This window comes from Ruditapes philippinarum, unplaced genomic scaffold (assembly GCF_026571515.1).
Source record: "Ruditapes philippinarum isolate M1 unplaced genomic scaffold, ASM2657151v2 ctg470_1_1_1_1, whole genome shotgun sequence".
NCBI lineage: Eukaryota > Metazoa > Mollusca > Bivalvia > Venerida > Veneridae > Ruditapes > Ruditapes philippinarum.
This window is the reverse complement of record NW_026857845.1, coordinates 59,234-80,912: the sequence shown is the minus strand read 5'-3', so window position 1 is coordinate 80,912 and position 21,679 is coordinate 59,234. Positions and strand designations below refer to the sequence as shown.

Sequence of the window (21,679 nt, the reverse complement as noted above, 5' to 3'; positions counted from 1 at the left end):
GTTTATTTTATTTGCTTGTATAAAGACCGAGAAATTTCAATTAGAATTACATGCAGTTACTTTCACTGACCAATTCACTGACCATATTGTTTAATGGATGACAAAACTGAAATTCAAATTTCCGAATATAGAAATTCAAGTTATTAGTTTTACATGATTTAATTACTCTGAATCACAAACATACTTTAGTTCCACCAAGAAATGATGCAATATGATACAAGTATGATGGAACCAAACAAGCAAAACTATTTTGACAAAGAGGGTTGTTTGCACACGTGTGTTTGTGTGTGCATGAGAGCATGCACGAAATGTTTCTCGTTAGTTAGTAATTTTCATTTCACTTTCACGTCCGTCGTTACGCTTGCGTTTCGTAACACAAATAACTAAAGCTAACATTACTCCAGCAATCGTTATGTTGATCCCAGCAACAATGAAAGGTGCATTATAACTTTCTGTCTTGTCATATAGCCAACCTGTGATTAGAATTATTATTATTATTATTATTATTATCATTTTCAAACAAAGCCTTCATGCAGTCTTCAATGTGAGATGTATCCTAGAAGGATTTTATGGTTTATGTATCGCACAACATGAATTCATAAATGATTGATAAACAAAAGTTAACATGTTAAGATATAACAATATATAATGAGGAAAAACAGCGGCCTCAAAATTTTATATGGCACTCTAAATGTAAGTGCGGCGTTTTCAAGAACGAGATGCACAATTCAACATAATATATACATATTTAAACTTGTAAGAAAATATCTATATTTACCCGCAAACGGTGGGCCAATCAGATTTGCAAAACCTTTACACATCAGTAGTAAGCCGAATGCGTTTGTTAACATTTGTTTTCCCAAGATGTCAACTATCACAACAGACATAAGTGGAATGTATATACCTGAAAAACAAAGATCTTAGATATGATGAAAGTTGATAGAATTATCAAATATTTAAAAATGTTTGTTTTAACTAATCTTTTTATGCGTTTTTATATTGATCAATCTTTCATTTTACCATTTAGCTTGTTCAATTTATTCTTTGACGGCAACAAAAATAATAAAGACGCTTACCGTAGGAGAGTCCAAATACGCAAGAGAAGGCGACGAGCCAAGTAAAGTTTGTGCATAGTGGACAAATGGCAGTTGAAACGCCAACAACTATAATTGCACTGCTGAATAACATAATCTTATTTATCTTCAGTTTGTCAGCAAGAATCCCACTAAACACTCTGCCAACGGTATTTGTTATCCCTATAATGGCGCCCAGCCATTTTGCACTTGCCGTGTCTATTCCCATCTCAATGGCACGATCATATAAAAATATGAATGGTATAAGAAGACTGAAGCTTATTAAGACGTTTGAAATAAGGTAAAAAATGAACATCACATTTTTAAATTGGGATAAATTGCACGCTTTTGACATCATTCTACATAGATTTACTGCAAGACCTTTCACTTCATGCTTCAATTTCTCATCTTTTCCGAAATTATGGCTAGAAGCGGTCTCCCTTATGCATGTCTGCAATGATCCTTCTTTGCAATGAGATATAGTATGCTCTGCAATGAAAAATAAGTATAAAACTAAATATTACAATTATTGGTAGTTTTCAGAAAAAGCACTTAATATACCTATCAAAAATTGTCTACTAATGATAAATATAGATAAAAGAGTAAACCTTACCATGTTTATCTGAATGAAAAGCTGGTTCTCCGCTGTGCCTCCTCTTTGATACAGAAGGGTACTGACACAAACTTTTCACATTGTGGAATGGTTCACGCTCGGTATCATTCCGTTGACTTGCCGATAAATGTAATAATTCCAATGATAATACTTTATCAGTTTCTAATATGTTATTTGTGTTGTTAAATTTTTCCGTTTGTGTAAAGAATTTCCTTTCTGTATCTTCACCTTGAGGTACTGGTTGCTTCTGTTTTGTAAGTGGTCTAAATAGGGCTCCACACAAAATACAATTAAGTTGAATACCCGCTTGAATGAGTAATGTTCCGCGCCACCCATATACGTCAATCAAATACTTTGATAAGGGATTTAGAATAAAAGCTCCTATACCACTCCCACAAGACGCAAGTCCAATTGCCAAAGTTCGCTTGCTTTCAAAATAATGTGCAACGCTAACAACAGCTGGGAAATACGTTAGACCGAAACCTAGACCTGAGGTAAAAAGCAGAACATGGTTTAATATTTGAACATTATGTACACTGAACAAGGCATATAGAACTGTGATTACATCTGTAAGGAAAAAATGACACATGTTTATATGAGAGGTTTTTACTTTCTATTGAATAATTTATTATCATCTAGAAATTAATTAACCTTAAGTGTTATTAAATAATCATGCTTGATATAATGTAAAAAGCAAAGGTTTCATTTACCTGAAAGTATGCCAAAACTGAAATAGAGAAAATAACGACTCGGTGAAAAAGCGCTTAGAATGAAACCAACGGAGGTTACTATAGCACCTATGATTGTTGTAGCTCGACATCCAAACTTGTTCGTCAAAACGCTGGCGATGGGTCCTGAAACAAATAAAAGTTTATTGTGAAAAAGCCGATAAGGTCTATTTGACAAACGTTTAGAATATGCACATCTACTTTGCAAATAATATAAATAAACAAAAAGAAATAGGTTTGAAAATTACGTATTGTTTTGATAGATTGATAATGTTTATTTGCTAAATTGTTTAAAATTTCATCAAATTCATTCACATTTCAGTTTAAAATAATCTTAAAATTTAAATTCCATTTTCCACACAACCTATGTCACAAATTGATGTGCAAGATAAATTCTGTTGTTTCTACGATTTTTTATTACCTATTATTAATAGCAACTAACAAACACATTTAAATTATAGTCCTTCAACTAATAAATATATTAGCCGTCAAAGCTAATGTTTGCTGATGTAGTTTTCGTAAAGTTGTTTATAATTTTATGTGTTATTTCTTTCGAATTACTTTAATCACTTTCAATCAATGAGTAGATCATGATAACTAGAATGAGTATCATACAAAGGCCAGTAGCCCAGACTGGTCCATGCTATGAAACATAAAGAAAAACTAAAAGAACAACTTATTATGTAGCAATATTCTTATACCCATTACAAGCTGAAGTCCTGTTGCCAGAGAACCTATCCAAGCTGTCTCCCCTTTACTGCCTTCATATTGATTTAGGAATTCAATATACAATATTCCAAAAGAATACAACAATCCGTCGGTTATTAAGTGAACAAAGAATGAACCAAGCACTATTATCCAACCCCATCCACCATCAGGCGATACAGTACTAATTACGTTTTCATTTTTCTCCGATTCAAGGAAATCGCCGCCTTTCTTTCCGATTTTCAATTCTGTTGTTTTCGATTCATTGCTGTCCATCAATGTCCTGATTTCGTCTTCATTTAATGATCCGTCTAAAGTCGCGTTGTTTGTGTTCATCTAAAAAATATTTATATCTTGTTTAAATTCACTGAGTCCTGGCTGTTGCGTGCCAATTTTTCGTATGATTTTTCTGTGTATAATTTCCCTCTCAAGACTTTCTTTCATTTGTTATTCATTCATGAGCGGTGATAAAGGCCCTATAAGAAGATAAATGTGTTTGAAAAATCAATAATTTGACCTTCAATATCAAGATCATTAATGAGTAAAGGTCATAATCAGTTGGGTTTTCCATGAAGTTCTTGTCCTAAGTATTGTTGTATTCAAGTTTGAAGACAATCCATTCATAAATAACAAATTTATAGTTAATAAAAAAAACAAGTAGAATTCAATAACTTGACCTTGAAGGTCAAGGTCATTGATGAGTGATGGTCATAACCAATTTAATGTTCATAAAGGTATTGACGGAAGTATTATTGTGTCTAAGTATAAAGACAATCCATTTATAATTCACAAAATTATAGCCAATTATAGAAAAAAAATCAAGCAAAATTCAAATATTTGACCTTGAAGGTCAAGGTCATTTATGAGTGAAGATCAAGTTTAATCTGACTTGTCCAAAGGGGTGTTGTATTCAAGTATGAAGGCAATCCATTGAGAAATGAAATCATAACCAACGTTAAAGTTTTCGGATGGCAAGGACCGGCAACGACAACATGACTGTAGCAATAGCTCCTTTTTTTTCTTCGAAAAAGTCGAGCTAAAAATAATGTACTTCAACATGCAGATTTAGATTGTAATAAACGTGAGCGGTTCAAGATATTTCCAGTCCAATAAAGATAGCGTAGCTAAATTAAAACGATTTTGCTGATAGTTACATTGATACATCTTAGCATATTAATACAATATGGAAATAAGGTTGTATACTTGCGATACTGAATGGTCAAAGTAATACATAGATCCTGAACCTACCTTATTTTTATTTTATCAGATTAGTGGATACAATAAGAATTTTACGACAACATAACATGTTTTTAAAAGGTAAAATGTATTGTTATTCAAATAAAAGGTCACAGTACGTAGGGATCTATCATCCTACAAAATGTTTGGCTAAGAATAGAATGATCGGCTTTTAGTTCACATTGAAACATATATACATAATTCACAATACCATTATTAAGTAGGAACGTATCGTAGCAACCATCACGTGATTTTAAAAAGAAATTTTCAAATAATCGCGTAAAACTCTGTACCCACTGACAGACGAACGAAGTAAACAGTAAAACATGAACATGACGGTTTTCTTTTGTGAAGATGATATGAAAATTTATGTTAATTATCCGTCATTTTATTTCTGAATTCGTTGATGTTAAATTACATGAATTGAATATTTATCATTTAAGATATTGATCTATTTTCTTTACTGTTTATTAAATGCGATTCATACATAAATACTAAACGTTAGTAAATTGAAATCATTTGTGACATACAATGAAAATCGTTAAATTTCAGAAGAAAATCAAATGTTTACTTGCCGTGTAGGATAAACCTGTCTTCTTCTGGATTTGTTTACACTTCTTTATATACATGTATATTGGCCAACCTTATCAACATTAAATAACCATGTCCTAAATTTAGGTCAGCAAGGTTAGTAACCTGTTAAAGGCATAGGCACTTCATGGCAAAAAAGTTTTTTTTTGATCGACCACCCGTTGTGACCGACAACCCGCCGTGATTATTATTAAATCTTATCTATAACTTACAAAGTCAATAAAACTAAGAAAAATAGATATATCTGCTGTGTATATAAGAATTTATGTACACAGTGTTAAAAAAATACTAAGTATCTATTTTCAGTCTCTAGTCTACATGTATTTGTGTTAGTAATCTGTTATGTGGGCCAACCAATTGTAAACTCCGCATCATGACATGTACACCTAATACTGTTCGATGTAACAATACATTTTGACCCCGTTGAAATATTATCCACCAAACTCCGCGCGCCGGTTACGCTACGGCCAGTATATTAAGAGATCACTGTGTGGGAGATTGCATTTAAACATTAAATTTTGATAAAAAAGACATTGAATTGTGATTAGATGTTAAATATTGTGTGACAGGGTGTAAGTTGACATCAGAAATGATATACCGTGTTGAATGGCGGCTCACATGAACAAACTGATACAATATTGATATTTTCCAGGCTAGTTCTCTTATTTCAAAACCAATTTTAAAACGAATTCAAGCAGTGCAAATAGCACGGGGGGGGGGGGGAGTGTTACACGAAGGATGGAGTTCTTATGATAACTTGTTCAGGAGTTCTTGTGATAACTGTCACGGAGTTCGTCGGAAAACATCTGTATATACCACAAAAACACTCGTTAAAATTGTTTATTTTCATATTTCCAAAATCAGATTTAGTTGCTAAATTAAACTTTAATGATTAAGCTTGTCTTACATCTTGTTTTATGTGTCAAAAACTAATTCACGGGCTATTTTTAATCGACTCTTGCTTCAAATCTGGTAGTTTTGAGTAAAATTTCCAAATTTTTTGCCAATTCACAAGTATTGACCTGTTTATTTCTGGTCTTCTTCCTTGCCATACATAATTACCTAATTATAATGCAAAATTGTTACGGCTACTCCGGCTGTCTGGCTAACTTCACGAACATTGTGGGCAACAATGTATAAGTTTCATGTCATATGATATCATGTGTAATAGTGCAATGATTTTTCTCACAGACTTGCGTTAGGTTATAGATTGAATTTATTGAAATCCATCTATATGTGACAATTCGAGAAATAAGTTATCAAACCCGGCTCTTTCTGGTTACTGTTCCGATGCGTGAGTTACAGTTTTGTTTTGTTAAAATTAATTCCCTATTGATAGTATATTTGTAAAGCATTTCCCTTATAGGCAGGACTAACTCGTCATCTATTTCTGTTATTTCAGATAGTTGATACATCATCGGAAAATTCCATCTGGATATAAGTTTAGACCTTTGACAAGGTATAGAAATTTCCAAACTTGACACCCGACAGGCGTGATCTGGCATTGCACACGGATGGATCTGATACCGGTATGTAGATTATTATACTTGTGTTCAAAAGAAATATCATGCATTCATAACATAAAGAAAACAGACAGAAAATGTATAATGATGATATATATGAACTACATATAAAGTGAGGCAAAACAATCGTAAATAGTGTGGTTGATTTTATAAAAATGTGATTTTTCAACCAATACAACAAAAGTTGCAAGACATGTACATGATCATTCACTTCCAAAAGACGATTTTAAAATGCATAACGATGCCATTCTCTTTCCATGAGTAAGAGGGTTGTGCCAATTGGCGTCCATAAAAACCTGAGCCATTAAACCTACGTTTTATTGATATTTCAATATGGTTAAGGTAGGCTTTATGTCTTCTTTTGTTTTGAGAAAACACAGTCCGATCTCAGCTAGGAGCATATAAACTAGTATACTGTATTACAATGATACAGAGCAATATAATAGTATTACAAAATACAAATATCATATGTTTAATGTTTATATTTGGTTTAAACATATTTTTATTCTAGGTAATATATACATGTTAAGCAGAAAGAAATTGGACCTTTTAATGTTTATATTTGTCACAATTTATATAATTCATAGAATTACAAATTCATTATATATAGATATATCTCTTTTTCTTTTCGTCTTCTTCAGTGCGAGCTTACTAAAGATGTCCCTTTGCCCAAGTGAAATCCTGAAAAAAAGATAGTTAATAAGATTATTAAAGGTTTAAAAATTTAATACAAAGACCCTGAAATAACAAAAGTACCATAAAAGAAAATTCCAGATCAAATGGCTGTATTCTTTCATACTGGTTTAAATTCATGACGACATTACATCAAAAATTGTCCTACAGGTCATCAGTACTCCAATCGGTGCTGGACTTCTAACATGCCGGCCATTTGACTTGACTTTAGTTTAATTATGAACATTACTGGACACTTGATAAGTTTTTAAATATTCTGGCTGTACGTTTTGTCGAGTTGGGTTTTAAATTCTCACAGACTACGTAAATTAACAAAGGAGAGACAGTTTTGAAATTGAAGTGGATATTTCAGCTTATTCTTTGAAGTAGCTATATTTCAAGTTTCGGTGGCTAGAACAGAAAATGAGTATTTGATTTGATTTCATACATCGTAACTCTTGATTATTAAGGCACAAACAAACTCTTGTGCTTAAAGTATGAACTATCTTGCGTAAAGTATGAACTATCTTAAGTTGGAGGGAGGGGAGCAAATGCGTCAAAATAATACCTGTTCATTTGTAAACATTAATGACAGGACATTTTTGGACTCTCCTTCGACAGTGTATACATAGAATCGTAATAAACCGCAATCTGAAAAAAAACAAACAAATTCATTATAGCCTTTATATGAAATTCATTGCGTCTTCTCGAGTACTTTATGGTACCACTTTAAAATTAAGCACAGAGGTGAAAATAGCGGTTTGAGTTTCCACTAATGTCTGAAAGTTTGCATGTAATGAAACATGATTTATTCGGGTTGTTAAATATATAAAGGAAATATATATGTAAAATTCCACGGAGAATTTACAAACGGCGTACGCAAGCTTTCTGTAAGAAGTCTATACATTCATTACTTGTCAATGTAAATGTCTTTCCTTATTTTTTGTGATTTTTATTTAGAAGACTTACGCTGATCCATGCAAGGGGACTCGTTGTATCTAGTTATTTCAACTCTATGAAAACTTTCCGTGTTAAGAATGATTTTAATGCCTTCCGGACGGACCACTGGCTCGAATTTCCGCGGTAAGCTGTATCCTTCGTAGGCAATGGATCCACGAGATTCGAACACTTGACCAATTGCGTCACTCAGCACAAACGATGACCGCCCTGCAATGATAATAATGTTGCTTTAGATGCATGATAGTAAAGTAACCTAAAGTCTTGATGTTCCTATGTATTCTCCAAGCAATTTATAAGTGACAGTTTTTACCCTTCTCCAAGCTGCAGAATGTCATGTGACATGGCTTTAATGCTTGTAGATGCCAGGTCAATTGCAGACTAGATTCAGTAGAGTACAGACGTGTCATATTAATAAGAAATTCTCAGGAAAATTAATAAAGTAACTTTTATTTTATTTGATTTTCAGCACAGATATATAAAGTTTGGTTATGCAGTTGTGTTTTGTTGCATATATAGGACTGGAATATTTTAGAATGACATCCTGCAAAGACTAGGTATAGAACTCAGCTCAAAGACAGGGGCACTAGGGTGGCGGGGACAGTAAGTCCTGACATACTTGTAATATGATTGGTAGTAAGAATGCTTCTTAAGAATTTTATTCCAAAGATTGTTGCAACATAAATTCAAATCCTGGACTGTTGAGCCATACACGTCGATAATTTATCAACAATATTGAATTTAAAAAGCAACATGCTGAAATGTTGAAGAGTTGTTCTGGTAGTTTTCAAGTATGGAAGAAACAAATGGTCAGTCATCCGGAAATATTTCAGAGGAAATCGATGGGGACGGCAGGATAGAAATGCCCAATACTTTACATACTCGGTCAGAGAGTGAGAAATTAATGTCAGTAAAACTACATGGGGAAAAAGACTGTTACAGCAGATACACGTATTTCAGGAAAAGTGCAGGGTTGCAACCTTTATTATTTTAAAGATCGTATAGGTCTACAGTCTTGGATGACCAGAAGCCGAAATTCTTGATAATTTCAGAGCCGTCTAATAAAAGAAACATACTCTTTTTTTTTCTCTACCCAATATATCTATGTGGCAATTATATTTCTAGTGTTAACTGCTCAAGTTAATATTTGACATACTGGATACTGCAAGCATATTTAACATGAACCAATAACAGTGAATTTGTACCCCGAAGAATTGCAAGCCAACTTTAACTTACGTGTAAGAATCGTTTCATTTTCCAATTAATTTGACACTGAATTCAAGTTCAAGTGGTATCTTAAAGTCATGTAAGCGGCTATATTAGAGTACCTACCCCTGCCATCTAGGGAGAATTGGACTGGTAATGACGACATGAACGCTGCTCCATTTTCTAGACTTCCGTTTACTACCACGTGGTATTCAAAGTTGGGGTCAAGGTCATTTAGAATTGCATATGGACGATCACCAATGTTTATTGCCTCGTATGATCTTGAATTAAGCGAGTTTCTGTAGGAAAAGACGGTCAAATTTGACAGCTGAAAAAAAATATGTATAGGGAATTAAATTCACAGGTGAACAAAGTGAATAAGGATTGTTATGTTTTTTATTATACTTGTAGCAGTGCTTGTTTAATATGGTGGCTGATTTGGAACGCTTTTGTGCGTCGTGTTGTCGCTAGCGAAAGCACGACAATGCGCCAAACGGCGCGTTATCAGACTTTCGTCTTGTCGTCCGGTCGCTAACGATGCACGCCAAACAGCACGTTTCGTGCAGCGTGTTGTCGCGATGGCACATTGTCGCTCAAATCAAAGGATTGGCGATAGTGCCAAGCGACAGGGCGACATCGCGACAACGCGCCGCACGACAACGCGCCGAATGGCGTGCTTCGCTAGAAACAGGACGACAGTGCGACAACGCCCCGTTGGTAATCGCTATTGACCCACCATTAGCGGTAGGTACTTACGGGGACACCAGTGAGAAGAGGTTTCGGTAGAAACCGAAAGGTTACGGTAAAAACCGTAACTCCGCCCTCTCTTATAGAAAAGCCGGGATCCGGGGTGGTATTAAACATATTGTAATCCCGGGAATTGACAGCCTGTTCTCGGTGACATCTACACAGAATCAGACTTGTTATATTCAAATAATTTTACACCTATCAATATATGAGTATATTGTACCTTTAATAATATTAAAACAAACGTTTCAATAGGACAAATGATCATTTTCCCTATATACGTGGGTAGACAGACGTTTCACTATTGAGACGGTTCACACCAAGACGTTTCACTCCCAATTGAAGACCCTTTTTATACCAAAATTATTTTGATACTTATGATATACTAAAATAGACCTAAAATTTTGAATTGAATTGAACCAAAATAGTCCTTAAATTTAATAAAAATATATTAAAAAGGGGGGATTTTACTTTTTTTGTCAAGTACTTTAAGTTCTATCATTTCAGTTATCTTATCTTCTTTATTGTTGTTTCGAAATAAGGTATTTTTCTATTCCTGGATTCATAGGTGCAATTATCACATTATTTCACTTAAAGAATTTTTTTGATTAAAATAACACTTTAATATAACTTAACTATTTGATCTTTTGTAAACATGGACTCATAAGGCAATTTTAATTTCAAGCATAACAAACTTGTTACAACAATTAACTGTGAGTAATGTGTTGTTTTGTTGGGATAAAAAATGTTTTTATTTTTATTTAATGCTAGTATAGTGCTTTTGCGATATATGTCAAAAATTTTAATGGCCATTGAAATCAGAAATATCTTTAAATTGAATTGCAAGTAAGCATTTGGACTTTTTCGATATTTGCCATGTATAATCACTTATGCAGAAGTTTCTGTGTTTAAATTGGCTGTTGTCAAAAAATATTTTAATGGTCCAATAAACAACTGATCAGTAAACTGTTGATGCCTAAGTGCAGTGTTTATACAACTGATTTAATAGTGGTGTCAAACTGTTAGTTGATGGTCTCAGTGTTTATACAACTAATTAGGTGATGAGATAACACCACAATTACTTTAGTTTGTTTAATGGCTACTGTTTAATAAATTGATGAAGAAATTAATTTTTAATATAATTTATTTTATATACATGTTTCGCATTTCATTGTTTAAGACTTACAAAAAGTAATCATTATATTTAATATATAGATATTTTTTTATTATTTGAATATTATTAAGTACTTTATACTGGTGGTGATTCAATATTTAAACTGCGTACTTAAAGTATGTCTTTTTGTTCTTTTTATGCTATTCTATTTTTTTTATTTACTTTAAATAGAATTTTCTCATGTTGTTACAATTATCAGCTTATAATAAAAGTGATATTTCAGAAATTTGTCTTTATTTACACCTCTTTTAACTCAATCCATAATTAAAAGAGTAATCTTCTAATAATTCGTATTAACAATACCATTGAAATCAACAGAATGAAACATTAAATTGAATTTCCATTTTAATTTGTTTGATATAAAATGAATTAAAATCTTGTTAACTTTCCTACTAAACATCTCTAAAAATTGAGAGTGAAACGTCCATACAATTGACAAAATAAGAGTGAAACGTCTAGGTGTGAACTGTCTTTGGAGTACGTGAAACGTCTCAATAGTGAAAAGAATTTCGGACATATTATGTTATATCCCCTGGCGTCCGTCTGTCCGTCAGTCCGTTATCAATTTGGTTTCCGGAGCATAACTTAAGTTCCATTTGGCCCACAATATTTAAACTTCATAGGATGATTGTCCATATTGGGTAGAATTACCCTATTGATTTTGGGGTCATAAGGTCAAAGGTCACTATGACCTTAAAACTGAAAACAGTTTCTGGAGCATAACTTAAGTTCCATTTGGCCCACAGTGTTCAAACTTCATAGGAGTTTTCCCATAGAATAGAAATCCCTATTTTTTTGGGGCACAAGTCAAACCCAAAGGGTTTCATTACCTTAAACTGAAAGAAATTCCAGAAAAATAACTTTTTTTCAATTGGCCCACAGTTTTCAGACTTAACAATTGTCACTTTGGGTTAAAACCCCCTATTGACTTTGGCACGGGGCAAAGTCACTTTTACCTTTTAAAAAACATTTTTTGGGAAAAAATTAAAGTACTTTTGCCTCTGTTTTAAACTTTATAGTAGTTTGTATTTTGGGTAAAGACCCCAATGTTTTTGGGGTCAAAGGTAAAAGGTAAAGGGTACTTTTACCTTAGAATAAAAAGTTCTGGGGCATTTTTAAGTCTTTTGGCCCCACAATTTAAAACTGCAAAGGAAATTTTATTTAAGAAGTTATACTTTTTTTTAATTTCCCATGTTTACAAATGTGTATTTTACTAAAAAAAAATCACTTTCGGGCATATAATTGTTAAAATGTGTAAACATATCTAAAGTTTATCATTTGGAACATGTGAACCACTCATATCCAATGATATACCCGGTACATGTTTTTTTTAATGTGAAATGTTTTAAAATGTTATTAGAATTCTTAGTTTCTAAATTCGAAACATTTCTATAATTGCTATGTATATTGTATATCACAAACGCTTACATGTATTGTCTTATGTAAATGATAACAAAACCTAATAATTTTGATTGTTTGAAACATTGTATGAAAAACTCTTTTATGTATGTTCAAGATTATGTTTCTGTTCAATTAAAAACAGAAAATAAATGTTTGAATCGTAACGTTTTCAGATTTTCCTTGAAACCTATTGACAAGCACCATATAAGAATACAATGTCATCGTTCAGTACAAATAGGATTGTACAATAATGAATAACAGAATCTACTAAAGTGTTAAAAACACGTTAAATTAATAATTATCTATTTATAAAGTATATATGTACATGTTGCACTCTTAATTTGAATCTATGGTATATAATTTGAGTATTAAATGATTAAAATTGAATCTAGGTGAAAATACCATTTATCACATATATATAATAAAACGTTTACAGTAAAAAAAAAGTTTTTTTTTCGCTGACGCACAATTAGTGTAAAATCAACAAATAACACGGTTTAAATAACAACAAGTTGGTATTTAACGCAGTTTTACGTAATATCGTTTTAATGGGTTTATTATAGTCCTGTGCTATATGTATATGCAAAAACATGTACTCATAAATTGTAATGTATATAAATGTGTAATGTACATGTATATAGATGTGTACAAAAAGGTTGCACTCTGAAATAACATCTATTTAAGGTATATATGTATGTGCAAAAACGGGTTGCATTCTTACATTTAATCTATATTAAAGGTATTTATACGTATGCAAAAACAGGTTGCACTCTTAAAGTGTATATAGATGTGTACAAAAACGGGTTAAATTAACTGTTTTTAGGGTATATAGGTGTGTGCAAAAACGGGTAAAGAATCTATTCTGGCTATATAGTCTATTTTGGCCATGTAGGTGTTACTCTTAAATTTAATATTTATAAGGTATTTATAAATACGTGTACAAAAATGGGTTGCACTCATAAATTCATTTGTATAAAAATCTTGAAACAAAGTGATCCCCCGGAAGCATTAATCACAACAAAATTTATTAATAAGTGCAGCACCCCTCACGCCCTTTAGCATCGGTCTCACTTCTCAGTACCGAAGAACCAGAAATATCACTGTATGGGCAACTTATAGCTGCCACGCTAACAGTATTTATGCCTGTCCAAAAAAACTGGTTGCCCTCTCAATTGTATTTAAAAAGTTGTATATAGTTGTGTTACCAAACGGGTTACACTCTTCAACTGAATATAATTTAAGGTATTTATGAATGTACACAATTGGGGTTGGCCACTGTTATATAGAATATATTTTGGGTATATAGGTGTGCACAAAAAACGGGTTGCATTTTTAATTGAATCTCTTTAGGGTAGATAGGTGTGTGCAAAACAGGTAACTCTTACATAGAATCTATTTCGTATATAGGTGTGGTCAAAAACGGGCTGGACTCTTAAATTGAATCATATTGAGGCATATTAAGCTTGTGCAAAAACGGATTCACCTCTAAAATTGTATATCATATTTGCTAAAACATTATTAAGCCAAAATATCATATGTCATTTAATATATTAATACGATAAAACATTTTTCTTTCCAAAGGAGATACATAATAATGTTTAGACGCTTCTAAACTCTAAAAGTTTTTAACTCACTGCTTAATTTTCCATTTCACTGATTATAGCGAATAATAATCTAAATAGCAAAGAGCTTTTGTTGAAACAGTTCGCAAATTTATTGTTTTAAACAATACAAAAATGCAAACAAATTTGTGATTGATTCAAATTTTCAAGTATAAGGTTATCTTAACTAACAGGGGACTAATGATGGGCATAGATTTTTCTAAACTATTAGAATATATTTCTATTCTATATCATTTTCTTCCGCGCTTCATTACCGTTTTGGCGGAGTTTGCAAAAACACTCTACTGTACACTGTATTGAGCAAAAACGGGTTGCAAAAAACAGCTCTCTTCAATATATGCACCTTTAAATAATTATGCCTAATAAAAATTCATATTCATAGTGAAAGCAAAAACCCTGCGTTGGTTTTTATTTACTCTGCACAGGTATTATAAAACATCTAAAATTACTCTTAAATAACAACTATTTTACAGGATTTTATTTATAAATAAACAGAGTTTATGATTGAATGCGTCTAAAGTATTTCAGGAATGAAACAATTTAGTAACCTTTAACCTTCTCATTATGTGACAGGAATGAAAAATTTAGTAACCCTACACCTTCTTATCATAAGGGCGGAGCTACGGTTTCTACCGAAACCTCTTCTCACTGGTGTCCCCGTAAGTACCTACCGCTAATGGTGGGTCAATAGCGATTACCACGCCCCGTTTGGCGCGTTGACAACAAGACGAAAAGGCTATAACGATCTAGGTTGTGTTGTCGCTATCTACAACGCGCAAAGTGTACCAAATCAGCCACCATAGATAGTGTTTCGTGGTCAAATGTTTCATCATTAACGCTCACCGCTGTAGGTCCAAATTCCATTTAGGACATTGAATAAAGAAAGCTATTCAGATAGCTGTTTTAAAGTCGATGATTTTAATTAGAATAAATTGTCTTGACGTTTTAAATATTGTTTATGCTATCATACCTCTGCAGCATATTTTTCTGGTATTTTCCACTGAACAAAAGCCTTGCTGGAACCGATCTGCTGAATAAAGATTCTGCCTAACACTGGAAAAAAACATGTAAAACCATCAAAACAGTTCAAACTCGGCAAGTTATGTATGCCACCTGTAAAAGTCAGACGAGCTTCCTTACCATCTATGCAATAATATGCTTGGTATTCACGAAGATTAAAAATGTATTTTTATTTTTCCGAATTCAAAATAAGAAAAGACCGTTACAAAATTAGAAGCACTAGGTTAGTACAGTAAAACCTGCTTAATGAGGCCAGCAAGGGACTGAGATAAATTGACCGCTATAAACAAGTGTCCAAAACTGTATTTGATAAGACTTGTTCCAGTAATGATATATATTTGAACATCAGGTAATTCAAACACTGAAAGTTCGTTGGTTATATCTTTAAGACTTTAAATAAAATTCAAATACAATGTACAATGTACATGATACACATGTATAGACCTATAGTTATTGTTTTTCACAATGAATCCTATTTCTATAAGGTAGTTTTTCCATGTATGTCTCTATTTTTCTAATTATTTCTTGATGTGATCTACATATTAACGCTAGACATTAGGATCTGATGGGGACCAATAGTAGGTCACCCCTCTCGTGACCTCTCGGGATAAAAGTTTTGTTCTGCTTTTTACCTTTTTCAACGTTATCAGATACTGGTCCGGACGGATGTTCGCAGTAGAACTCGCAGCACTTGCCAGGTACACGTTTCAGGTTTTGGCAATCTGACTCTGGGGTAACGCAACTGATACTTCTACATAAAGTTGGGTATCCGTTAGAACATGTGCACGTGAAGCATGTGTCAGAACGTGGTTGATATGGCTCGCCGTTACCAACAAAAGTACCGTCGTAGTTACGGCAACCACCTGTTCAAACAAATACTAAAATTATAATACTAATAATACTTGTAATAATAATAATAATAATAATAATAAATTATTATTATTATTATTATTATTATAATAATAAAATATCGTACAAAATACATTGTACATAACATTTTTAATTTTGAATTTACATAGAATACGTTAAACTAAATTTACAGTCCTTTTATGAAATTTGGAGCGTGCGTTACATATTCTAAAACTAGAGACTGCTTTTGATATTTTGACGACCGTGTTCTAACCGACATTGATTTTAAAACATATAGCGGATGAAGACATAATACATAATACAAACCATCAAGGTCTAGTTCAACAGATTCAATCTCTTCATCCGGGCATTCAAACCCACAACACGTTCCGGGTATAAGCTTGTAGTTTCTACACGTTGGTTCATCACAAACGACCTGTGTACAAAACCCTGCCCGTCCATTTACACATTCGCAGGTTTTACAGGGGTCTGTGGAATCAGGATGGTACATCTCCCCATTAGAAATCATCACACCCATATGATCTCTACAAGTCCCTGTGGACAAAAAAAAAACATTTGGTGTGTTAAACTGGTTTCAATCCGAGTAACTGTAGGGAATCCGTTTAATCAAATTTTCATGATTTTTTACATGTACAGTACCAATAAAAAGTTAAGTAGCAGAACATTTAATCATTAACATGCTGGATTTGTGACATAGAGCTACCATCCATTCAAAGTTGAACACTTAACCTGCTGAAAACCTTTAATGGACATGTCCAGCTTCCATTTTTGGAACTTTTCATTATCAATTTTAGGGATTTTAAGATGAGAACTGGAAACGTGTCAGCCAACAGTATAGAGCCTGGTCAGGCTGGCCTGGTTTTACAGGCTGGCCAGGCTCTATGCTGGTGGCAAAGGCTAACCACTTTCAGTTCCCCAGCTGTTGAAAAATTAAAGCCACATTATGCCTAAGAAACCTAAAATTGTTTCCCCCTTAAGAATGGGCAAACAATATTTTTACAACGTTGGTTTTAGAGCATTATTATTATTATTGTTGTTATTTTCATTATTATTATTATTATTATTATTATTATTATTATTATTATTATTATATTACATGTATTTCTTACTTTATTTGCCATTTTAATTATTAATTTATGATATCTGGTATACGGCCTGAAATCATTGCATACCTTCGATATTCGATGGTTCCGGAAGCGGGGGTAAGCACGTGTAATTGCAGCAAATATCACGTGATGAAATATAGTCCTTACAGGTTGGTGCCTGGCATGCAACCATCATACATCGGCCACGTCTTCCATTATCACATACGCATTGCATGCAAGGATCTTCTGCCGGTTTGAATATCTGACCTGACGCCACATTGAGTCCATCTCGGTCAGTGCACATACTGGCTTCAGTGCCGTCCTCTGTAGCAAAAGCAATACAAGATTATAATCATTATTCTTCAGTGATATAGTTTCTAGGCACAGCAACAATGGCTACTTCATGCATATTAAGACTTTTTTTAGAGAGAAACTGTAATTCAATTGTCATTTGTGCATAACGGACTTGAACATACTAAGTACCTTAGTAAAACCACATATTTTCCTCTATCAAACGTAAAATTTACCAAAATTTAGAAATAGGCTTTGTCGGGGTTGGGGTGCTGGCAGAACAGACGGTGCTAGCCTGTATTTACCTGTTTCTGGTACACATCTGTAATCGCAACATTTCTCCTCATTTTTCACCCGCCGTTGACCAGGAGAACAATATATAGGTATACAGGAAACAGATCTACATCTTACACCTACACCTTCAACACACGTGCAATTCGTGCACAGGTCTCCACCATGGTTGTATGTCTCGCCAAATTCAGAACGCACGCCCAAATCGTCAACACATCCGCTCGGGATTGAGGGACCTATAGGGGTAAAATGGAAGTAAAGCATAGGCTGATTGCCCTGATCATCACTATAACCGCATGATATAAACAGTCAAATCATCTTAATATTTCTTCGACCATTCAGATTTCGAAATAATAATTACTCAATACGGAGTGCACATTGATATTATAGTTACAGATTAGTCAGCTTGCTGGCGTTTTAAGGCTGATTGGGGGTCACTTTAATGCTATGAGGGCAGAAGTATTGTGTACTTTTTCTTATCATACCGTACCATAAAGCGCGAGACGTGCAATCTCGACATTGTGGGTTCGATTCTCAGGCTGGCAAACTAAAATTAATATTGAGACTTTAAATTTAGTCCCGGTGTATGAATGCTGAAAAAACTTGGTACGTTAAAGAACCAGGAGACTCTTCTGGCATAAGAGCATCTTTCTGATTCTTGCACTATCCTCCAAATTCTAAATTGAGTCATACTTTTCTGGAGGACTCGGTGGGTAACAGGTGGCGAGTAGATAGATGGGTGGACAGACAGACGGATGGACAGACAGACAGACATACATACATACATACATACATACATACATACATACATACAGGGAAGACCTTTATTTACATGTAGTCAGATTAGGATAAATCAAGCGTTTAAAAAAAAGAAAGTATCCCAGGTGATCGAATTCATCAGACTAAATCTATGCTAGATAAAAATTATTCATGTTTGATACATTCCATAAATTTGTGCAGCTTTTGAAATTTTCAAGAACTATTCATTTTTATGCATTTAAGCAATTACCTTGTTGCACTGAGACTTTAATAGGGGTTCCATAGGCCGATCCGCGGTTATTTGTTGCCACACACATATATCGTCCACTGTCGCTGGCGCTCACACCCTCAATTATAAGCTCACCTAAAATGTAGAGATGCAAATTTTTAATGAAAATAGTATAAATCTTGTTTTGACAATCTTGCATTGATACTCACGCTGTATTTCTGCTACTCTGCGAAAAATCGGCCTCGGCGGACAATCATGTGGCGCGTCTTGGTATCAAGCAAAGACTTCAATCAGAACGCTGTCGTTCTTGAACTTTCTGCATGCTCTTTTCACTTAAATACTTTAGCCCTATGATTATATTGTCCTATTGTCATGAATGTTGTATATTTATTTTGAGTATATGAAAAGCAATCTTGAATAACATGTTTTATATAAACCATATGGTAAAATTTTTACATTGCTTACCATCGTCGGTAACTTCTATTCTGTCGTTTGTGTCGTCATCACTGGCGTCATCAATACTGAGGTCAATGAAGTCATCTTTGATCCATCGCCATGTCGGTGTGCTTTTTTTGTTTGCCAAACTTTCACATTTCATACGGACGGTATTTGGGTCCGTCGAGGGTAACATGTAATCATCTCCACTCCTTACAGGGGTGATATGCGGGAAGTTCTTGTGGAGCCCTATATTTGAAAAAGACAAGAAAATATTTAAGAAGTTTTCAGCATTGTACGTTAAACTAGTGTAGAGCCCATATACCAACGTAGACAGTAGGCGCGGACAGGGTGACTCTAAACCTGTTGTGATTTTCTCTTACTATAATATTCAAATATAATCGTTTTCAAATAATTCTCAGTAATATCCCTTGTTTCAAAATGTGTATCCCGGTTATTTGACACAGGCCTTCTGTTGAAAGTGAAATACATACATGCGCCGGAGGTTTTGTGTTTCGAATACTTTCTCTTGATGTTATTTTACATAACACTACTCGAATTGGCTACTTGCATGCGCCGGTGAGTTTACGTTAAAAACGTTTCCCTTTTTCGAAATTTGTATACCGGTCATTTTACAAAGGCTTTATGTTAAATTCGTACACGTGCCGGAGGTAGGGGTGTTTTGTGCATTTACTTTTTTCAAAATTTGTAATTTATTAGGGGAATGGCCCATAACTGAAAACGTAGAGACTATATGCGGAATATAATCAATGTTGGAACTCATATAGTAGCGCTAAAGTAACTTTTCTGCAAATCGTTTCTTAAAATATCTTCCTTTAAATCACCTATCCCTTTCAGAACTCAAATAAACATTACTTACGATGAACATTGATTTATATACCATAATCCGGATAAAAAAACAAGAATGTGGTATACTTACGTTTTGATGACATCACTTTTAAATTAACACTAATCGTTTCCTGTTTCCCTTCAAACTCTATACGACAAGAGAACGTCTTCTTGTGCTTCTTAATGTTTGCTGCGTCAATTCTTAGCACACTTGTGACGTCATTTATTCTTCTTATAGTGACCTCATCTTCTATTTCGTCCAGACGTCTACCAGATTTGTACCAAGAAATATCAGCCCCGGGAATGTAGCTCACGCACGTGAAAATTGCGGGACTATTTTCAGCGACTTTCTGAGATCTAGGGTAAACATTTGGAGGAGTGCTCCATGGATCGTCTGAAAATAAGAGGTGCATAGCCTTAGAATGCGGTTAGCTTGGTGCCATTTAAGTATTGAGTAAATGAAGTCAATATCTCGGATATATTTATAGTTTCTGCAGAGTTCGGCTTTTTTCCGTATATTGAAGAAAAAGCCATTTCTGTATTCCTATTTTAAGAGACGCTCCTTGGTCTTGAAACGACACGGAGGCGGACGAAATATGTCGATTTTTCCCGAGCTCATGAAGAAAAAGGCCATCTCTGTAGTTTCAATATACAGTTTGATAGAATAAACTTAACGTTATGAAAAAACAGGCGATAAGGGGAAAGTATGTAAGCAAATAGGTCTAGATAAAGTACGTAAATGTATCTGAATGACTTGATAGATGTGAATTAAAAACCATTAACTATTTGAAATAAAAACTAAATGACTTGATATATATGTGAATTGAAAACCATAACTTTATTTAAAATAAAAAAAACCTTCAAAAAACTGTTTGCAATTTGTATTTATCTTCAGAAAAGTCTCTCTTGACTTAAAAACACGTCAAATATAATATTTGGACGTTTTAAAGAATTGTAATTTTGATTTTAACCTTTGATAGTATCACCAAATTTGCACTAAAACATACCGTATTAACTGAGTTCTTTTAAGTATCTTACGTAGAAATATAGATGATATTAAAAGAGAAAATACCTGCTCCGACAGAATCGTAATTCCAACAAAACAGCAAAATTAACAGAAAATAAAATCCAGACATCTCTGAAGGCTACTGTAGTGTTTAACAATTAATGAAATAAAAACATTGGTTTTTAAAACTCCGTACATTCACGTCCTTATATACTAACAGACGAGAGCCGAAACTCCAAGTTGTTTTCGTGGTCAAACGGGTCAGTATTTATTTATTTTAAAGTGTTACAAAAAGCTCTTAACCCCGGATGTCACTTCCCGCTATTAATAGACAAAGAGATTTATCGTAAACAATGCTTGGCTTGTTAAACGTCGATTTGGAAAGAAAGTGTTGACGGAAAAACAAGATTAAGACCGCCAGACTGGATTTTATTTGTCGATATATCCTGATGCATTGTTTGTTCACAAGATATCAAATGTTTGAATAAGGCCAATCTGGGGACAATAAAACTGCCTTTATTACAAATTTAGTCTTAAATTTTACGAGTATTTATGTCTATCCGTTGCGCAGACGATATTTTGAAAGGCTTTTGATA

General features: G+C 33.6%; 2 protein-coding genes across 2 annotated transcripts; both read right to left on the bottom strand.

The window, feature by feature from the left end:
* Positions 1 to 221: 221 nt before the first annotated feature.
* LOC132751230 (monocarboxylate transporter 12-like) lies at positions 222 to 3,589 on the bottom strand. The gene is made up of 6 exons (XM_060741382.1): positions 3,116 to 3,589; positions 2,397 to 2,540; positions 1,687 to 2,175; positions 1,077 to 1,562; positions 779 to 904; positions 222 to 473 (listed from the first exon to the last, which is right to left on the bottom strand). The coding sequence occupies exons 1-6, from the start codon at positions 3,453 to 3,455 to the stop codon at positions 319 to 321; spliced, it is 1,740 nt and encodes a 579-aa protein (XP_060597365.1). The 5' UTR covers positions 3,456 to 3,589; the 3' UTR covers positions 222 to 318.
* A 3,428-nt stretch (positions 3,590 to 7,017) lies between these two features.
* Positions 7,018 to 21,469, bottom strand: LOC132751218 (uncharacterized). Its single transcript, XM_060741363.1, has 13 exons — positions 21,150 to 21,469; positions 20,169 to 20,471; positions 19,259 to 19,477; positions 18,815 to 18,928; positions 17,820 to 18,041; positions 17,311 to 17,547; positions 16,445 to 16,672; positions 15,901 to 16,131; positions 15,219 to 15,301; positions 9,431 to 9,632; positions 8,111 to 8,308; positions 7,710 to 7,792; positions 7,018 to 7,150 (listed from the first exon to the last, which is right to left on the bottom strand). Exons 1-13 carry the CDS (start codon positions 21,211 to 21,213, stop codon positions 7,121 to 7,123), a joined length of 2,214 nt encoding a protein of 737 aa, XP_060597346.1. The 5' UTR covers positions 21,214 to 21,469; the 3' UTR covers positions 7,018 to 7,120.
* Between the last annotated feature and the right edge of the window lie 210 nt (positions 21,470 to 21,679).

Excerpts from the sequence above, each read along its gene's own strand:
- LOC132751230 (XM_060741382.1), bottom strand. The coding sequence starts at position 3,455 with ATGAACACAAACAACGCGACTTTAGACGGATCATTAAATGAAGACGAA. Across the intron at positions 1,563-1,686 it reads TTTTCATTCAGATAAACATG|AGCATACTATATCTCATTGC; the intron begins GTAAGGTTTACT and ends TTTTCATTGCAG. Across the intron at positions 474-778 it reads GATTGGCCCACCGTTTGCGG|GTTGGCTATATGACAAGACA; the intron begins GTAAATATAGAT and ends TTCTAATCACAG.
- LOC132751218 (XM_060741363.1), bottom strand. The coding sequence starts at position 21,213 with ATGTCTGGATTTTATTTTCTGTTAATTTTGCTGTTTTGTTGGAATTAC. Across the intron at positions 7,793-8,110 it reads GTCCCCTTGCATGGATCAGC|ATTGCGGTTTATTACGATTC; the intron begins GTAAGTCTTCTA and ends GTTTTTTTTCAG. Across the intron at positions 7,151-7,709 it reads TAATGTTTACAAATGAACAG|GATTTCACTTGGGCAAAGGG; the intron begins GTATTATTTTGA and ends TCTTTTTTTCAG.